The following is a 21,037-nucleotide window of genomic DNA, read 5'->3' as shown; positions in this document are numbered from 1 at the left end:
ATATTTCAGCATCAACAGTAATTTTTCATCTAATTTCTTACATTTAAAAATTTTTACCACATATTTTCAGCTTCAGTAACCAAACCTGTTAAAGGTACACAATCTTAAATTCATCATATAAATAAAATAATCCTACAGAAGCATCCATATTTTGCTTAATCCTTTCACTGCTTCCAAAAGAATATGCCAGTTAAAAATAATTATATGGCATTAAAGCATACTAGGAACAAGAATAATGCAACATCATATTCTATACAACACTTTAGAATTTACAGAGCATTTCTACACATATTACCCCACTGAATCCTCAAGCACTCTGAAGGTGTTGCTGCAGGCTTATAGACAAGGAAACTGAGACCATTTGTCTCAAGTTAGAACTAGAATCCAAATTTTACTAATGGAATTGACCTCAAACCATAGGTGATGATTAATACAACTGATGCCAGTCAATATTTTCTAATATTTATGCCTAACTGATCACCTGAATAAAAACAAAACAAAACAAAACAAAACCTTTCTAGTCTCTAATTTGTCATTATTAAAGATCGAGGCACCTATCGGGGTAGCTTGATACAATTTTTTTTAACAGATTAATAAAATAAAATTTATCTAGAAGCCAAGAACACTAAGAAAAAAAAATACACTGCCTTGGAAGTCAGTTTGGATGATTTTCTACTGATGCAATCAAGCCAAAGGAACTGCAAGTTTCAAAAATTGATAAATTAAATGGTTATTTATTACAGTCTTAAAGGCAGTCATGTCTTGTATAAGATCAAGATACAAAGTAAAGTAACATAAAGCCTCAGAAAACATAGTTTTCTTGCTTTCAGACACAGTGTAAATATCAAAACACTTCATCTTCAATTTCTAGCCTTCTACAAGGAAATCAGCAAGGCCTAAGAAAGGAGCAGAACCAGACATTCCCAGAGGCAACACAGCTGAAGGACTACAGATAAGAAACTTGGTCTCTCTGTAATTTTCTCACCCATAAAACTGTTATCTGTCTAACCTACCTCAAAAAGTTGAGAATAGCAAAATGAGATGATGGATACAGAAATCCTAAGATGAAAGGTATTTAAAAACCACCCATTTGCTAAAATTCAAATTAAATGGCTATAAGAGACCTCTCGATCATGCTCAGGAAAATCTCACCAAAAGCCCTTTTTGTCATGATACGGATCAAGGTTCTTTCGAGTAAGACTGAGAGGAAGTAATAAAAGAATTATGTACTATACTATAATACTGCATGTTTTCAAATGTCACCTGTGTTGCTCTACTAGCAAATCAATTTACATATACTTCACAAAACTTCATACAAGGTAGGATTTTTCTCTTCTTGGTAATATTATTCATAAGTACAATGTGTATCAATATTTTAAATTAAAATCCGAGCATTTTCATAAGGACTATTGTTAATATCTATGTTTAAGAATAATCAGAACACTGACCATCTTAACATTTTTGGACATATAACCCACAAAAGCATGCTTTCATATTAGAATACAAATTTCAGTAAAATAACAAGATCCACTTTTCTACTCCAATAGGAGACACTATCGATTGTACTTACTTCTGTATAACATTCTGCAAGCTTAACATCATACCCAGCTCTCCTTTCATCTTTTCTCTGTTAGCACGGCACTCAGCCAAGTATCGAAGAGCCTATAGCAAAAACAGTAATAGGTTAATTCATGTGTCCAGACTACTCAAAAGTAAACCCACTACTAATTTACTGCAAGAGGAAAGAGTGAAAAATAGGTTTTTGTTTTTTTAGAATCAATTGGTTTTGAAGTGTTTAGAAACTCTTCTTTAAATGTGATAATCAGAGCAGTCCTCTAGGGGAGAAACATGATCCTTTTTAGCTAAAGTAGCTGAATCTGCTCTTTGAAATGAAGGTTCCCAACTTATCTACAAGGTCAAAATTAGGCTGTTCTGGTTTTATTTTCATCACTTCATCTTGACAAGGATACAAGGAACTATATTCCATTTATTAATTTCAGGGAGCGGTCCCAATAGCCATCATTTCCCTAGGTGCTTTTTACATATTAATTAAAATAAACTGCTGAGAAGGACAAAACATACAACCTCTTTATGGAATGAACTGTTTCTAGTTTTATAATTCACCTTTAAAATGTCTTTTTTTGTTAACTGAAAAGCAAAAGGTCAATTTACTCTCACAAATATCTATTTTGTGAATTTAATTTTTCTAGGATGCTTTTCTCTTAAGATTTAAAGTACATTTTTGCAAGTATTTCCTTCACATGATTCTTTAGGGATTCAGCTGTTCTACAGACCTCCTAATCTCTCATTACTCACTGCAGACTTTAGTACCTGATTCAGAGGGGAATATCTCTGTGAACTACACGATCCAAAGCTGCCCTCTCAGTCCACTGACCTTCACATTTTCTATTGGTCCTCTATACTACATTTCCAAAGTGCCTGGTCATTACCAAAAATGGTACCATCCATTAAATCACAAATCCAACAACCTGTCTCTGACTACAATCTCCTATCTTTTCTGTAACTACTCTTACCTTGATTTTCACTTTGGTCCATAAAGGATTAACTGCCAAGGGAACTGCCTCCCCTTCATAAAAAACTAACAAACAGGACAATTGGATGAGAAGCAGCATAGGACTGGAATCCCTGAGAGGAGAAATGATGAGACAGACTCTACAACTGCCCCATCTTACCGTTTTGGAGGCAGTTCCTGACTGCAGCACAGGGAGCAGGAAGCCCAGTGGTCTTGCCAAGTTAGGGAGACAGAGCTGGGGAGGTTAGGGTGAAATAGCATAATAAAAAAATACATATTTGGTCTGCATCTAGTTCCTGGCCCAGAGCTCCTAAAACCCTTGGAATTTTCTGATAGGAGTTTGTCGTTACAAGGAGGCCCTTTAGATCATACCTGGATGAGTTTATGTTAAAGAAGTGATTTAGGCTGGGGCCCCTAGATCGGCCTCAGGATGGGGCTCGTCACTAGAAGGACCAAGTGACTAGAGTATGCGTACTTTCAGCTCTATGAAAACTTTTGAACAAGGAGATTCAAAGCTTCTGGCTTGGTAAATACATCCACCTGCAAGGGCAGTGTGCCCCAACTTCACAGGGATAGAAGTTCCTGCACTCAGGACCCTTCCAGATCTTACCTTATGTGCCTATTCATTTGTATCCTTTATAAAAAAACTGGTCAATGCAAGTAAAGTAGCTTCCTGAGTTCTGGAAGTTCTAGTAAATTACTGAACTGAGGAGGGAGTCACTGGAACATCCAATTTATAGCTGCTCTGTTAGAAATATGGGTGACCTGATACTTGCAACTGGCCTTTTAAGTGAAGGCAGTCTTATGGAACTGAGTCTTAAACCTAGGGAATTTGATATTTAACTAAGTGGTTAGTGTCAGAATTGAATTGTTGGCCACCCAGCTGGTGTCCACAGAGGAGCAAAGAATTGGCTGGTGTCAGAAAATACCCCAAGCAGCTAGAATCTGCAGAGCAGAGTAACAGAGCGGAGAGATCAACACAGCAAGAGAGCTCCGGAGATCTACAGAGGAGTCCCCAAGAATCTGTGGCTGAATACTGACTTGTACAGGCCTCAAGAAAAAGACCACAGAGTGTTAGGGATTAAAACCACCAGAAGGTAGGGGAAACGATTCCTGGAGCTCACACTGGGCTGGGAATAGTTTATGACAGCACCAGCCAGAAGTGAAAAGAAGTCACAATGCAGCAGGGATCAGAGTGAATCCTCAGAGGAGCATCCCATTAGGAGTCTTGAAAGGATCAAATTGATTCCAAGTAAGTTAAGTGCAACCAAGAACAAAGCTGAAAAATACTTATAGGGATACCAAAAAATCCAAATCCCAAACCATAAAATCTGCAATGTCTGGCATCTGATTAAAAATTACTAGAGATGAAGCAGAAAAATATGACCTATAATCAGGAAAGGAAAAAAAAAAATCAATAGAAACAGACCAAGGTATGACAGAGGTAGAATTAGAAAATAAGAGCATTAAAACAGCTATTATAACTATGTTCCATATGCTCAAGGATGAGCAGGAAAACACAAGCACAGTGAGGAAAAAAATGGAAGATATTAAAAAGACCCAAATGTAACTTCTAGAGGACAAAAACATAATGTCTAAAATGAAAAGCACAGTGGATAGGATTAAAAGCAAATTAGACACTACAGAAAATAAGATCAGTGAGCAACAGAAACTATCCAAAATGAAGCACTGCCGGCGGGGTGAACAGCACAATACTGAGTCATGGGACCACATGAGGTATCTAACACACACATAATTGGAGTCCCAGGAGAAGAGCGAGAGGGAGGAGAGAGAAAAAACTTGAAAAAATGATGGACAATTTCTCAAAATTGATGAAAACTACAGATTCAAGATCAACAAATCCCAAGCAAAACAGGAACAAAAACAAAACACAAAGAAAACCTTCCATATTAAGTACATCATAATCATTTGCTGAAAACCAGTGATAAAGTCACAAAAGCCAGAAAAAAGGCTTATATGTTACATAGAGAGGAACCAAAGGTAAGAATCACAGCAGTCTTCTTATTAAAAATACTTTGAGCCAGAAAATGAAACAACTACCTGTCAAGTACCAGGAAGAAAAGCCACCAGCAAACCTGCATTACAAAAAAAATGTTAAAGTTCTTCAGCAGTACATAAGACACCAGTAGGAATAAGAAATGTATTAAGTGTATTAATAAATGAAGAACATCAGAAATAGTAAATATGATGGTAAATATTAAATACACTTGGTTTTTTAAATTTTAATCTCTTTACAAGATAATGGCTTAGAGAAAAAAACACTGTAGATTTTTTAACATACATAGAAGTAAAATGCATGACAAAAAATAGCAAGGATGGGAGGAGGAAATGGAAATATACTGTTGTATGATTTTTACATTATACATGAAATAGACTGTGACAAGTTAAAGATGCATAATGTAAACCTACAGCAACCCCTAAAAAAACTTAAAAACAGAAAGGTATGGCTAATAAGCCAACAGTGAAGATAAAATGAAATTATGAAAACACCAATGTGTTCTTCAACCTCTCTGGGAACTCTGACCTCCTGATCCCCCTACTCTCTCCTTACTGGGTCCCTCCACAACTTGACTTCCCTTCCTATTCAGCCCAGCATCTACAGTCTATCATTTCAACCACTCTCCTGTCATAATCCTAAACTCAACCTTAAGTAGTCGTTCTGTCCAACTTCCCTGACCAAGAATCAGCCCTGAACAAATCCAACTATCTGGCTCTCAGGGCCTACGACAGGCCTGAAGCCGGGTGAAAAGGGAGCTTCGTAAGCTGTAAGCCTCATATCAATTCAGTTATCAAACTAAGCAGCCCCTCAACAATCTCACCATTCTCCTCAGTTAGCAACATTTCCCATTTTCTGTACCAATTGTGAGAGCCTTCTCCTCAAACCTTTCCCACTTCAGAAGTCCCTTGCCTTCTGAATTTAAGTAAGTTCAAGTCTAGTCTATTTTAAAAAAACCTTCTTCAACTTCAAGTCTCTGTCTAGAGACCAACACACTCTTTCCTCTCATCCTTATTCCAATTCTCACTGAAATAGGGGCCATGCAAATTTTCCCATTTGTTACTACTGTTCACTCATATCAATGTCTATTTTGCCTAAATCAACTCCATTCTATGAAGTTAAAACAGGAAATCAGCATATATACTGTGATTTTTTAAAAGGAACAGCCTATATTATTTTTCTTTATGAACTTGTGAAACTAGACTAAATGGGAATTCATCATGGGTTCTTAAGTAAAGGACAATGAGTTTAAAATTTTCTATGACAATTTCCTTTTAATCTTTTTTCTGTGAAAATTTCAGAAGACACAAAAGCAGAGGAAATGTGTGGTGACCCCCATGTACCCATCATTCAGCTTCAACAGTTATCAACCACTTGGCAATCCTGTTTCATCCATCTCCACTGCGGCTAACCACACTGGAGCATTTTAAAGCAAATCTCAGAGAACACGATTCCATTTGTAAATACTTCAGGACATCCCTAAGAAGTTAATTTCTTTTTAAATTAACTTGATAATACTATCATAACACCCCCACAAAAGCAATAAGTGGTTCTTTAATATTATCTACTGCCTTATCCATATTCATTTCAATATTCTAAAAATATTCTAAAAATATGTTTATGGTTGGTTTCTTCAAATTGAGATTCAACTCAGGTCCACATACTACACCTGGCTGACATGTCCCTTAAGTCTCTGTCAATCTGTAACAGTTACTGCTATGCCTCCCCTACACCCCAACTGCCTTTTTAATGCAATTTATTGTTCACTGAACTGGACTGTCTTCCAGAAATTATCACATTCTGGATTTGCCTGATTGCTTCATTTTGTTCTTTAACGTGTTTTTCCAGACCCCATGTTTCTCACAATATGGTAGTTCCTTTTGCATTACTGGCTATGATCCTATATATTTTCTCTTTTCCTCTCCTTTATCTTTCCTTCCCATCTTGTATTAAAACATGTGCTATGTCCATCTACTAATGAACAGATAAACAGAATCTGGCTTATCCATACAATGGAATATTATTCAACCATAAAAAGGAATGAAGTATTGACACATGCTACAATGTGGATGAGCCTTGGAAACATGCTCAGTGAAAGAAACAAGTCACAAAGACCACATATTATATGACTCTATTTATAGTCGCTTTTGCCAGAGATATTCACAAATACAAAGAAATATAAAGTCGTGGCTGCTTAGGGAAAGGGGAGGGGGCTGAGGAGCAATAGGTAAGGAGCAGAGTTTCTTTCTGAGGTGTACAAATAACATCCAAACTTACTACTATTTGCTCTACACTTTTAACTTTTTACCATGTCATCTAATACTTTTTCAAATTCTCATTAATTGCGAAATTATAACATTGAGACTGAAATTACCAAAGGCAACTTACGAGCAAAGCCGAGTGGACGACAGGGGGGTTGGGATGGTCCATAAATAAAATAAGGCCGGGCAGACATCCCTGATCCTGGACAATGGCTCTGCGGTTTAACGGATCTGCTGCTAGATCCCGGAGCTGGTTAACTACCGAGAGAGCATCAGGTTCTTCATTCATGGTGGAGGAGGACGAATTCATCTTCTATGCCATACACGTAAACAAAATCTCCTTAAATTCTGTAGAAATGGTTGGCAAAAATAGTTTTAGGCTAGCGAGGGATATTACAGCATTTGTTAAATAATCAGAATCACAACACTTTCAGAAAGAAACAGATGAATCTAAACCACACAAAAAAACTTAAGAACTGGCAATTCTACAATCTGAGAAAAGTAAAATGAACATAAGAAGCTAACAACAACAACAAAATCAATTTACTTATGTGTCCACAATGTTTAAAGAACATGTCATCTTCATTATCCCAATAAATTCCTTTTTAGCAATACATACTTTAACACCGGTACAGCAAACAAGATCTCCACAGTTCAAGCTTAGAACCTTCGCTACACTCCTCAAGCTGTAACACTGCCAGTGCCTTTTTCCTCTAGAACACTTCTGGAGCCTAAGACACGTGTCTCAGGGAAAAGTGGCTAGCTGACAGCTTTTTTTTCCTAAATTATCTGTGAACAAAACCCAGTTTACTGGGTTTACAAAAGATAACATCCCCTAAGAAAAAGGAGGGAGTCAAAGAAGGTCATAAACAAAGAAGCCAAGAAGGGGACCTCAGTGCCTCAGGCCAGTGGAGTCTGGGAGATCAGGGTGAATCTGAACCAAATCTAACCACACCAGTCCATCCCTGAGTGGGCCAAACTCAGAAGAATGAAATAGAAATTGAGGTGAGGTAATTCATTTGACAGATGAGGAAACAGTCACAGAGAAGTTAAATAATTTGCCCCAGGTGACAAAAGCTAGTTAGTCTAGAACTGGGCTAAAATCTTATTAACTATCTCCTAAACTGATCAGCAGTCATTCCACTTCCCATACTTTCCTTTTAAACTCATCATACCTTTTTCTCGTAAGAGTAAACAAGGTATTTTAGAAAAGGTAACATGATAAACATACAAGCCAAAATACAAAATAACAAGGAACAATTTTCACAGATGCAGAAAGTTAAAAATAGTGACTTCCATTAACCAAGTTCCACAATATATTTCTTATTAGGAAGAATGTAAAGGCATTTTTTTGCGGGGTGGAGGAGGGGTACTTCTCTGGAAGTCCAGTGGTTAAGACTCCGTGCTTCCACTGCAGGAGACACGAATTTGATCCCTAGTGGGGGGGTTGGGGGACTAAGATCCCACATGCCACGTGGCCAAAAAAAAGACTACAAAGGTGAGTAAATACTTTCCACAAATTAATGAGTTAGTTTAATGCTAACTTCAAAAACCATGCCAACTGGGGGAGGCTAGCTGGGAAATTATTCTGTAACTCCAGAAAGCCTACTAAGGTTAATTGGGAGAAAAAAGGTAATAAAGCTGAAATGCCTTTCCCATATATTGAAATACACAAAGATGTAAAGCAGTAGTGGGTGGTGGGAGATAGTTGAGAGATACTTCTCCCAGGAAAGCTGTTTATACATTCCATCTAAGAAAGCAGGCTCTACGTGAGTCAGACCCAGGCTCCACCACTTGGTAAATGTGATTTTATGCAGATCACTTAAACTCTGTCTCAGTTTTCTACATCTGTAAAATGGGATTAATCATAGTAGCTATCAAATGGTATACTGTCCAAATGAAATAACAATATACATAAAAAGCTTAGGGTATCTGGCACATTGTAAATGTTCAATAAATAATGGTTCTAAGTTACATGCAGTCAAAAATCAATGAAAAATAGTAAGATAATTCAATAAATGGTATTGGAATAACTTCTAAGCAATATAAAACCACTGCTAAGGATCTTTAACTCACAACACGAGAGGAAAATCACATCCCAGATAAAATATTTTAAAAGTTAAATTTCTGAAGTTTACAAGCAAATACAAAATAAAAGACTCAGAGAAAACAAGGCTTTAACAGGATAGCATTTGGCAAATAATTTTCTCAAAATGAAAATATAGTTACTTCGGCAATTTTAAAAAGGATTAAAAAAAAAGCAACAGACTGAATCCTGTACACAGAAATAAGACTAAAGGGTTTGCCTCTCAGGTGCCTCTATTATCAACATCCTGAATATCCCTGTTTACAAACCATCTTACGCATGAACTTTATGTGCTGTCACCGGCACAAATCCTACCAAAAATGAAAACTACAATACCAATCATTGGCTCAAAGGTCCAAGAACCAAGTCACATTTAAGAGCCCAATACCCTGGGTGGTGGCCTTTTGTATACAACACTGGACTTGGAAATGGAGCGCTCCATTTTCATCTAAGGATTACTTAGAGAACCACTCAGTGGGAATGATTCTCAAAAGTTATAGCCTGTCCTGTTCCTCTGAAATGAACAAAAGCCAAAAGAGCTAAAACTTCCAACCTTATCAGCCCATTGAAAAGGACAGGGCTCAAATTAGGATCTGCCCAGGAAAAGGTAGGGAATAACACAAGGTATACCTTTTACTTTCTCTTTTGTTTAGTTCAATTCACACAAATCATTTTAAGACACTGAATGCACCCCAAACTTTAACAAGCACTCCCATCACCTAACGGATCTTGTTTTAAAAAGCTGATCCTGATTTAGTAGGTGGGGTGAGGCCTGAGATTCTGCATTTCCAACAAGCTCCCAGGTGAGGTCTATGATGCTAGTGAGGGAACCACATTTTGAGAAGCTAGGAGTTAAGTGATTGATGTAAGGCACCTGTAATTAGGCAGCTGCCTGAAAGATTTTTTCAGCCAAGATGTACCATTCAACTCAAAAGGATTATTTAGCTCTCATATACAGAGTTAAACTTAATATAAATACACAGAGCTGCAGAAGGTACACACCCACCACCTAAAGCCACATTCAGTTAAGCGAGTTTTTTTGTTTTTTTTTTAAATAACGTAAGCATTGACATCAGATCTGGCTTGCCCTTAGCAACTAAGTGTAACTCTTTGAGAAGCTGGGTTACCTCCTTTGAGCCTCAGCTTCCTCTCATAATAATCCTGAGTGGTTGTCAGGATCAAAGAAAACAAGAATTTGAGATGGTGATAAGAGCACCAGCAATTACCGAACAAGAACAATACTTGATCCTGTGGGGACCTCTATTACGCCAGGTGTTGGGGTACCCACATAAGTATACTACCACGAAAAGAGCTGGTATATGCACGAACGCCGCCAAGAACTGTTCTTCAAATACAGAGATGCGAACGCTGGTCTCGCTTGAATGAAGCCGAACACAACCATGTCCTGCCCTTAGTAGACACGCAGGGGCACAAAACTAATAGAAAGTTACCAAAGAATAACCTGGAGAGATGAAGACGTGAGCTGACACCCATTAATAATGCTAGGGTTCGTAAAAATCGGACGTGCACGGGACGGGGAGCAAGTGAACAAAGCTAACATTTCCACAAGGACACGTGGGAGCAGGGCGCTTTAAAGTGCCTGGAGGGACGCACTGCTGGGTCCTGACCTGAAGGCAGGCAGAGCGCCCCCGCCCAAAAGATACACCGCCAGGGTGCAGGGGCCGCTTTCTGAGGCCTTCCCGGCTCCACCGCTTTGTCCGCCCTCCCTGGACCGTACATACCGCTCCAGCACTCTAGGAATCCGGAGCATGCCGCAGCATCAGGCCCACACCAAAGGATGAGGTAGAGGAACCCAGGAGGCGCGGAGCTGGTCCCTCCGTTCGCAGACGCGGCTTCAGTGATAACAAACGACCAGGCTGACTTTACGAGCCAAAAAGCGAGGACACTGGCGGGGAAAGGCTCTACAGACTTTGCCCCATGACCCAGTCACCTCCGCCGGTTCTACGCTCCCATTGGCTGATACCATTCCAAAGCAAGGATAAGATATCCAATTCGTGAAGGCCTTCTTAGGCTAAAGAGTTCATTGGTGACTAAGGGAAATGCCCGAAGTGTTGAACCCGAGAGTCCAATGAGAACCCGGGAAGAGTGAATTGAACCAAACGACTCTCCTTCCATTAAGCACTAAGCAATGAAATTTGATTTCCCCTGAGAAAGCGTCGCACTTTCGTGACTACAATTCCCAGTGTTCCTGCCCTCGACGAATCTCTCCGCCCCTGCCTTCAGGAATTCAAATCGAACGTTGCTTCTCTAGCAACTCTTCTAGTTCCAGTAAAACAGTTTTGTAATATTTCATTCTCTTCTGTGAGTCTTAATTCAGAATCTCTTCAGATGTTTTTTGTTTTTACTAAGAACATTGGCACTATCTTCCAAGCGGCAGGAAAGTTGCAAAGTACAGGGTTTTTTTGTTTCTTCTAAATAGAAACTCCTTTTTCAAACGATTTTTTTTTTTTTTTTTTTTGGTAAGGAAAAAAACATGATCAGAGAATTTTCTCAAATTCGTCAAGAAGTATTTTTAAAACATTGTCTTCTATTTAGTTTCTCAAAGTAAGGGTTTAAATACTTGTTTTACTCATGGCAGTCACTTTTTTGTTTTGTTTAGGTATAGATTTTTAATTTTTTAAATATTTCTCTAAATATACGTGTAATTTAAATCCCACAGGCGAGTCTAAGTATAACGCTTCCGTTGCGCTCAATAACCTCACTGAATAAATTCCGAATTCTCTTTCACAATTTGATTCTACCACGTACCATACGTTAGAGTCCGAAGGAATTTGAAAGGCCTAATGGAGAAAGAATGTGAGTGAGAATAATTATCCCGGGCTGTATTCTCTGCTAATGTCTGCAATACTTCATTTCGTCTGTAAGTGAATTTAAAAACCAAATGGTTACTTCAGCTCAAATTTCTTCGCCTTTCCTTATCCTTGGTTATCCTTCTCTTCCTCCTAATAAACTCAAGCAAAAAGGAGCAAAGTTGAGTAGAAAAGGCCTCTTCCACACCATTTTGACCAATAACGAAAACACAAAAATATGTCTGGCTGGTTTCTGCTTCCCAAAGTCACGAGAGAGTGGTAGTAAGTGAATACCGAGTCTAAAAGAAAAAGAAGAAAAGAGGTGTGCGTGATGTCCCGTGGTAGAAGCACCAGCCTTCTTTGTAACAATCAACCAGACCAATTAACTGCTGAAATGGGGGTGGGGAGAAAAAGAAAAGAAATAGGGAAAAAAGAAATCATAAATGTAGAAGCTGTAAAAAATGTAAGTCCAAAGGGCAGAGTCAAGTTAAACATAGCTTATTTTATTGAACAAGTGAAATTTTTGCTCAGTATTGTTGTTAAAAACAATAACCCAGGAAAATGAACTTGCTATTTTTGCTAAGGGTAATTTGTATATTAGAAAGGGAAAAGACATTTGGGGTTTTCCTGACTAGTAATTGATGACATAGGTTTTTGGCACAATCCTCTGATGCATATACGTTCAACAGAGTCTTTGACTTATAGAAGTTCACAATCTAAAATTAAATATAGTCACACTTCCACATATATACAATGGACTATTAGCCATTAAAAAGAATGAAATAATGCCATTTGCAGCAACGTTGATGGACCTGGAGATTATCATATTAAGTAAGTCAGACAGCAAAAGACAAATATGATATCATGTGGCTTATATGCAGAGTCTGAAAAAAAAGGATACAAATGAATTTATTTACAAAGCAGAAACAGACTCACACATTTAGAGAATGAATTTATGGTTTCCAGCGGGGAAGGACGGGGGGAGGACTAGACTGGGAATTTGGGATTGACAGGTACATACTACTGTAGTTAAAATAGATAACCAACAAGGACCTACTGTAAAAAGTAAATAAATATAAAAATATAAAATAATAAATTAAAAAATTTGTAGCTATAAATAAATAAATATAGTCACACTTCTGACTTTATAGTATCAAAAAGTCCAATTCTTCCTAGCAAACTGCCATTACAGAGAGTAAGTGACTGACATTAAAAAGCAGGGAATGTATTCACAAAAAATAATTGCCAGTTTCATAAGTATCTGGATTATAAACCACAGGAAAATCTTTTTTTAAGATTTTAAGAATTTGTATTCCCATATTAAAAATGTATAAACTCAACACCTGTGAAGTTATACTACCTGCCATTGTGAGTCATTGCTTGTGTTTAACCTCAGACAGGACACAGCTGGAATGTCAAGTTTCTCAATGACTGTGTTGCTTAAGACACATGAATCACATAATGGCAGTTTCTTTCATTCAATTATTTAACAACCATTTTTGGAACACATACAATGTGCCAGAGACAGTCTTAGCAATGGACTTAAAGATGGGGAAAAACATAATCACTGCCCTCAAAGAGCTCATGGTCTAGTGCAGTGGTTTCCAAAACTTTTTGATCAAGCACCCCTTTCAGCTTAAAACATGTTTTTTCTGAGCACATAGCTCTTGTATATGTATTTGTTTTTTCATAAATTCTATACAAATACTATCAAAGTAATATGTAGACTTTAAAACATGTCAAAATACAAAATTTTAAAGGATGAGAAATAATTATAAATAGAAGCACTGAAATATAAAATTGTATGAAAATAAAATTGTATCCATATATTATATCATTTACCAAAATATTAAATTCCAGATGGGTTAAACACTCAAGTGTAAAAAATAAAATATTAAAAATTCTTTAGGGAAATCTTAGAGACTACAACAAAGAAGTAGGGGAGACCTTAAACAAAAATGGGAACCAAGAAATTTTAAAAAAAGAAATGGTCATATTTGACTTGTTTAAAAAAAAACATTTTTTTTTTGGTATGAAAGAAAGAAATACAAGCAAGTCAATAGATAATAGCCTTGAGGGTAAATTTGCAACTCAGTAGGCAGATAGTAACATTTAACAATTGATTACAAATTGGGAGTTCCCTCTTCCTAATGCACCCTGGTACCTAAATGAGAGGGAAGTCCAAAGGAGAGGGGGTATCTGTATGTGTATGGCTGATTCATTTTGTTATGCATTGGGGGCTAATGCAACATTGTAAAGCAACCAGACTCCAATAAAAATTAATTTTTTAAAAAAATTTGGAGTTCTCGGGTAGTCCAGTGGTTAGGACTGGGCACTTTCACTGCCATAGCCAGGGTTCAATCCCTGGCCAGGGAACTAAGATGCTGCAAGTCGAACTGCCAAAAAAATAAAGTTGATTGCAAATTATCAAGAAGGGCATAAACAATCCTGTGGAAATTGGGTAAAGAAAATAAATTGGTTTTTAATCAAGTGAAAAATCCACGTGGCCAACAAACATGAAAATACATTTTAATTCACTTGTACTAAGGGAATGCACATTAATTTAACAATGAGACTAATCACTTGATGTTGATCAGACCAGCAAAACTGAAAACAATACACAGTTGCTGGTGGGAATTGTGGGTAGGAAGAGGACTCTCAGATAATGCTGGGAAAATGTAAATTATTACAGCCTTTTAGAACACAGTCTAGAAAAATCTATTATTAAAAATAATACATATTTTGACCCAGCAATCCATTTCTCAAGAATCTAAACTACAGAAATAAAAAGCACCAGTGTATAAAGACCGTAAGAACAAAGATGTTTATTGCAGCATTGCTCATATTGGGAAAAAAAACCACCCTGAAACAACACCAACAAAAAAATCCAACATCAAATGAATGCATATCAATAGTGGAATATTATAGTAAATGATGATATATCTCAAGACCATGCGCCATTATGAAAAACATATTAGGAAGTCATTAGGAAAAGGAAATTAGAGCTCTAGGAAGAGACACAATGTTAAGTGATAAAAGTAAGATGCTTAAAATTATATGTAGTATGATCTGATTTTTGAAAACAATAACAAATCATATTCTACACATGCTTATATATCTTTATATGTTATTGTGTGAGCATGGAAAATATATAGAGAGATATAATTTAGGTTTTCAGCATATATTACCCGAATAGGTAGGATAGGATCTGGGGGACGGACTAGGAGCCCACCACACCAAGAAAAGCTAAAAATAAATAAAGTAACTTTGGAAATTCCCTGGCAGTCCAGTGGTTAGGACTCTGTGTTTCCACTGCAGGGGGCCAAGGTTTGATCCCTGGTCCTAGGGAACTAGGATCCCACAAGCTGAGTGGCGTGACTAAAAAAAAAGAAGGTAACTTTACTGAGGGGGGTTGTAAATATAGTTTTATATATAATGTGATAAATTTGCATTAAGTAAAATCATATACGTAATAAAGTGTATTCAACAAAAATCTATGTGTTAGGCTAAAAGGCGAAAGAGTATTTAGCAGTTCCAGGGAACTACTTTTGCAAGTATGAGAGTGACAAACTGGGGGTCACCAAACAGTCTGAGGAGGATATATGGGAGGCAGAAGGCTGGTGGGGCAACCTGTGAGCCCTACCTAGTGACTCAGTGTCTGTAGGACCTCATTCAAAAAAGCTGCATGGTGCCACGTAGTTCAGACACATCTGAGTGGGAGCACTTGCTGGCTGTATGACTTTGTACTAGTCACTTTGCTGCTGAGGATCCCAGTCTCTTCTTAAAAAGAGAGATCATGGCACCTGCCTTCCAAAATTGCTGTGGAAATTAGCTAAAATAGTGTGAGTGAGTGCACTTAGACCAGTATCAAGAAGACGTTCCATAGCGTACCTAGAACATTTAGTACAGGTATATTTAGTCCCATGTCTCTCTGTTAAAAGTCTGCTGTCTAGAAAAGATCTGATAAAATCTAATTTATAATAATAAAATTCAGGAGTGCTTGAATATTGGAAAAAACAAAAGATAAAAGAAACATCACTGGTCACCATTAGAGAATTTGAAGGAATCAACTTATTTTTCTGAACACTGCTAAATAAAAAGAGAGTCAGGGACTTCCCCGGTGGCACAGTGGATAATACTCCACACTCCCAATGTTTCCATCCCTGGTCAGGAAACTAGATCCCACATGCATGCCGCAGCTAAGAGTTCTCATGCGACAACGAATGAGCCAGCCTGCTGCAACTAAGACCTGGTGAAACCAAATAAATAAATATTTAAAAAAAGAGAGAGAGAGAATTAAACCAAGCATTAAACTTGCCTTTATTAAATGTACTACACTTCAGGGTAACAAAATAGTTGACGTGAGATAATGATTCTGAAAACTGGTAGATATTAAGAAACAAGGTCAACCTGCTTTTCTTTACAAACATGCCTCAAGGTAACCAGTTAGCTAATAAATGAAAAGGAATAACACATCATCACCATTTTGCAAACCGTAATGAAATCACAGATCTAGGTAGTGATTATCAATAGCTGTTAATGTTACAAAAAAGAAGTACATGAACATTATGCAGCTGCTAATGTAAGTGGACATCACCATGTATGACGTATTCCTGACAAAAAAATATCAAACCTGAATTAGATCAAGCCTTTATATCTTATCAGCAGTTTACAGAAAATAAAAGGAGACAAAGGAATTTGTTAAATGTCACCACAGGAATGCAATCAGCAGAATCCTGAATGTGGGAAATTTCCACAGGACGAAAATCTGTTTCTTCACTAAAACAAAAGAATAAAAGGGTGGGGGGAGCTGCTGTGTAAATAGGTTTCACAGACATATCCACCAAATGTGTGGATTTAAGATTCTGATTCAAAGAAGCCAACAGTAAAAAAATAAAAAATAATAAGACAACCAGGTGCATGTACACACTGAAGTGATGATATTAAAGAAATAATTATTAACGTTTCAGGCTTGATAATGGTATAGATATGTTTTTACAAAGATTCCTTCCCGGCACTTTCACTGCCAGGGGCTTGGGTTTGATCCCTTGTCGGGGAAATATCCGTGCAAGCTGCGTGGCATGGCCAAATAAATAAATAACAAAAATAAATGACTCATCTTTTAGGGATACACACTGAAATATTTATGGTTGAAATGACATGCCTGAGATTAGCTTCAAAAGAATCAAAGAGTTTGCTTGTATGAGACCTTGTGATTCATTCCCTGGCATCACCTCCACAAAAGAAAAAAAAAAGGAAAGAATCAAAGAGGCCAGGAAAGAGTATAGATAAAACCAATAGAAATGGGTGGCTGATTGTTGAAGCTGTATGCTGGATATATGAGGATTCGTTGTACTATGCTTTTTATTTTTGTGTACGTTTAACATTTTCCATAACTATAATTTTAAAAACATAAAAAAGAGCTCTGTGGGTCACTGTCTATCCCAAGATCTGGTTTACAGAAGGAAATTACACAATCTCTGGAAGGCAGTGAACTTCTGACCTATTTGAATATACTTCTTTTAGGATATACTATACATCAGGTCACTCTGTACACTGACCTGACAGAAATAAAATAGTTTCAAGGCTCATAACAACCAAATATACCCAACAGTGTATGATTAAATCAGAGTAGCTTAACAATTCTTCATTGGGCATCATGGTAAAACACATTCATTTGTACTGAGATTTACATGACTGAAGTACGTTTAAACATTATTCTCTGTTAACAATATCTGCATTTCATAATGATCAGAGCCTTGAAGCCAATGGCCCTGAACTATTATGCATTAACTCGCAAGAACTATTATGCATTAACCCACATCTTTCAACTCTCCCCTCATGTGAGATGATGTTGCCCCACCAGCTAGCCTTGATCAGCTGTCCTGTAGCTGCACCTCTCGTAGACACATCCAGCCTACCTTTGTCTTACAGCGTCCCTCACATGGATACTTCACTGTTCTACCCAGTGGTCTTTTACCAGCTAGATTTTCCTAGATTCCAACTCATTACCTCTTTAGGTCCATTTCAGTGTGATATATTTTTTTATAGATAGGCAATCAGAGCTGTAAAAAACAGATCTAGAGGAAAGGTCTTGATTTCCAAAGAAAGTATTATGTAAGACTTGCAGATTATTCAACCTATCACACCAAATGGGGTTGTCATTAAACCTGATGCGAGAAACAGACTGATGGACACATTTGGACATTCGTCCTTCCCTTACTTTACTAATGTCTGGGTCACAATCACATGAACTGATTGTCCTTCACGGCTATTATTAATTAGGCCCTTGTGATAAGGCAGGCATTGCCCTTAGTATTTTATAAACGTTACACAATCAGTCCTCAGGGTTGCCCTTTGAGGGTGACTATTTTCTCCACTGTCAGGAAATTAAGGTCAGGAAATTGAGACCCATGGAGGCTGGCTGGCTTGCCAAAGCTGCACAGCTGGTAAGTGGCAGAGGCATATTTGAATAGAGGGCTGTCTGACTTCGAAACCCTCAGTCTTTCTACAACAGAATTCTGCCTCACCGTCAACCAATATGAACAAATGGGAATCTAACCTCTTGTTAAATCTCTACAAAGAAACTGGCCCACAACTGGTCTTGGTCACCTTTCTATTGCCTAATATACACTTAATAATGATAAATGTCTTTATCTAAATAATGGCATTATAATCCTTTAATTTCCTGTTAGGAATCTGGAGGCATATAAAGGCTGCACAAGGATTCAGTTTCTTATAGGCTGATGTGCAGATGGTCAGAGGCCTCCCTCAGTTTCTTGCTGTGTTGACAGCTCACATTATGGCAGCTGGCTTCTCAGAATGAGTGAAGGAGAGACCAAGAGACAGCAAGCAAGATGGAAGCCACAATCATTTTGTAACCTAATCTTGGAAACGACATCCCATCATTCTTGCTGCAGTCTATTCATTAGAAGGAAGTCACTAGGTCCAGTCCACCCTCAAGGAGAGGAAATTACACAAGAGCACGAATACCAGGCAGAGATCTTTGTGGCCTATCACAGGGTTGTAAACAAAGAATTAAAAAACAAGGTGGTAATATACGTCTACTAAGATGGGCTAGATTCAATGATACCCCAGGAGCAACAAGTACACCCAGGATCTAGATTTTGGTTTCTAAATAGGATTCCAAGACTCCTTGAAGAAATGGAGAAATGGCTGACTCTAATGCCAGGGCAGGAAAAATACAAGATCAGCCTGGAGACTCTAGTAGTTCAAGAAAAAAGATGATGATCAAAAAGCAAATAGGAGGGACTTCCCTGGCGGTCCAGTGGGTAAGACTCCGCCTCCCAATGCAGGGGGCCCGGGTTAGACCCCTGGCTGGGGAACTAAGATCCCACATGCCGCACAGTGTGGTAAATAAATAAATAAAATTAAAAAAAAAAAAAAAGCAAAAAGGACACATGAACCAACCTAAAAGAGCTTCCAATTATCAAGCTGGAACAATCTGAGCAAGATGAAAATCATAATATAAAAAATAAAATACCCTGGTGGCACAGAGCTTAAGAATCCACCTGCCAATGCAGGGGACACGGGTTCAAGCCCTGGTCCAGGATGATCCCACATGCCTCAGAGCAGCTAAGCCTGAGCACCACAACTCTGAGCCTGCGCTCTAGAGCCCACATGCCGCAGCTACTGAAGCCTGTGCGCCACAACAAGAGAAGCCACCGCAATAAGAAGTCTGCGCACTGCAATGAATAGCCCCTGCTCTCTGCAACCACAGAAAGCCCACGCAGCAACAAAGACCCAAGGCAGCCAATAAAAAATAAATTTATTAAAAATACATATATAAAATGAAGTATAAAATAAATATACATGTGTATTTATAAATAAATGAGTGAATACAAATAAATAAAAGTGGGACAGGGAAAAAGACATATCTTCTTTACAGAAGAATTCCAAATAATTTTTATAGATATTCTACTCTGGGGGTGAAGCTTAATCTCCTGCTCTCCTTTAGTGTGGGCTGGATTTAGTGACTTGCTTCCAGAGAACATAGAAAGAGGGGGAAAAAATGCTACTTTACAATGGAGAAACCAGCAAACACTACCATGGTCCAGGTGATCAGGGTTAACATCAGCAGGGACTAAGTTATCACGTACCTCTGATACAATGTGATGAGAAGGGCATCTCACCCATATGGTATTTTCCCCAAACCTTATAATCCCAGTCTAATCATGAACAAAAAATAGCTGACAAATTCAAATTGAGGAACATTTTACAAAATACCTGACCAGACTCCTCAAGACTGTCATGGTCACGTCAAGGTTATGAAAAATAAGGAAAGACTCAGAAAGCCTGACAGATTGGGGGAGTCTAAAAAGACATGATGATTAAATGCAATGCAGTGCCTTGGATTGAATTCTGGAACAGAAAAAGGTTTAGTAAAACCTGAATTAAGTCTGGAATTTGTACCAGTGTTGGCTCCTTAGTTTTATAAATGTATTATGATAATGTAAGACATTCGCATTAGGGGAAACTGGGTGAGGAGTACCCAGGAATTTTTGTACTATCTTTGTAAACTTCTCTGTAAATCTAAAGTTATTCCAAAATAGAGTTGATTAAAAACAAAAAGTAAAGCACCCTGCTTATAATTTTAAAGGTGTGATGACTGGAAAATTTCTGCCTAGATTAGCTTCTGGCTGGGCACATTTCTTTCTTTTTTAAAAATAATTAAGTAACTAATTAAATTTTGGCTGCATTGGGTCTTCCTTGCTGCAGACGGGCTTTCTCCAGTTGTGGAGAGAGGGAGGGGAGGCTACCCTTCGTTGTGATGCTCGGGCTTCTCATTGTGGTGGCTTCTCCTGTTTTGGAGCACGGGCTCTACGTTCACAGGCTTCAGTAGTTGTGGCTCACAGGCTCTAGAGCACAGGCTCAGTAGTTGTGGTGCATCGTCTTCGTTGCTTCTCGGCATGTGTGATCTTCCCAGACCAGAGTTCGAATCCATGTCCCCTGCATTGGCAGGCAGATCCTTAACCACTACGCCACTAGGGAAGTCCCTGGCTGAGCACATTTCAAACCTTCTTTTTCTTCCACCAGCTGCATACTTCTATTGCCAGGTGCCCTGGGACACATCCATTTGTGAGACTGGATAAAGCAATGGCTAGGAGTATTCGTGGAAGCCATTCCAACACTGGGAGAGTCAGCAATAACTTATCAGAGAAGTGGCTCAAATTCATCTCAACTCTTCTTCCCTCAACCAGATCCCCCAAAATGCCCAGGGCCACTCCAGGGCACCTAGGATGAAGGAAAGTGTGAAGGAAAGAAAACTGGAACGGAAAAAAGCCTTGACCAATTCACTTTGAGGAGAGC

The 21,037-nt window shown here is 38.1% G+C and overlaps 1 protein-coding gene across 2 annotated transcripts in view; it reads right to left on the bottom strand.

Annotated features, from left to right (window-relative positions):
* Window positions 1–10,838, bottom strand: part of ARMC1 (armadillo repeat containing 1) — a 36,233-nt gene extending 25,395 nt beyond the window's left edge. Inside the window, exons 1-4 of one of the 2 annotated variants that reach the window (XM_057736143.1) lie at window positions 10,640–10,838; window positions 6,939–7,159; window positions 2,694–2,768; window positions 1,571–1,662 (exon numbers count right to left, since the gene is read on the bottom strand). In XM_057736143.1, coding sequence (XP_057592126.1) covers window positions 1,571–1,662; window positions 2,694–2,768; window positions 6,939–7,121 — 350 coding nt within the window. In that variant the 5' untranslated portion in view covers window positions 7,122–7,159; window positions 10,640–10,838. The remainder of the gene's footprint in view (window positions 1–1,570; window positions 1,663–2,693; window positions 2,769–6,938; window positions 7,160–10,639) is intronic. The other variant, XM_057736144.1, reaches the window with a different exon arrangement.
* Window positions 10,839–21,037: the final 10,199 nt, after the last annotated feature.

The sequence above is a fragment of the Hippopotamus amphibius genome, chromosome 5 (genome assembly GCF_030028045.1).
Source record: "Hippopotamus amphibius kiboko isolate mHipAmp2 chromosome 5, mHipAmp2.hap2, whole genome shotgun sequence".
NCBI lineage: Eukaryota > Metazoa > Chordata > Mammalia > Artiodactyla > Hippopotamidae > Hippopotamus > Hippopotamus amphibius.
Note: the sequence above shows the minus strand (reverse complement) of the source record. Positions and strands in the feature narration are given on the sequence as shown.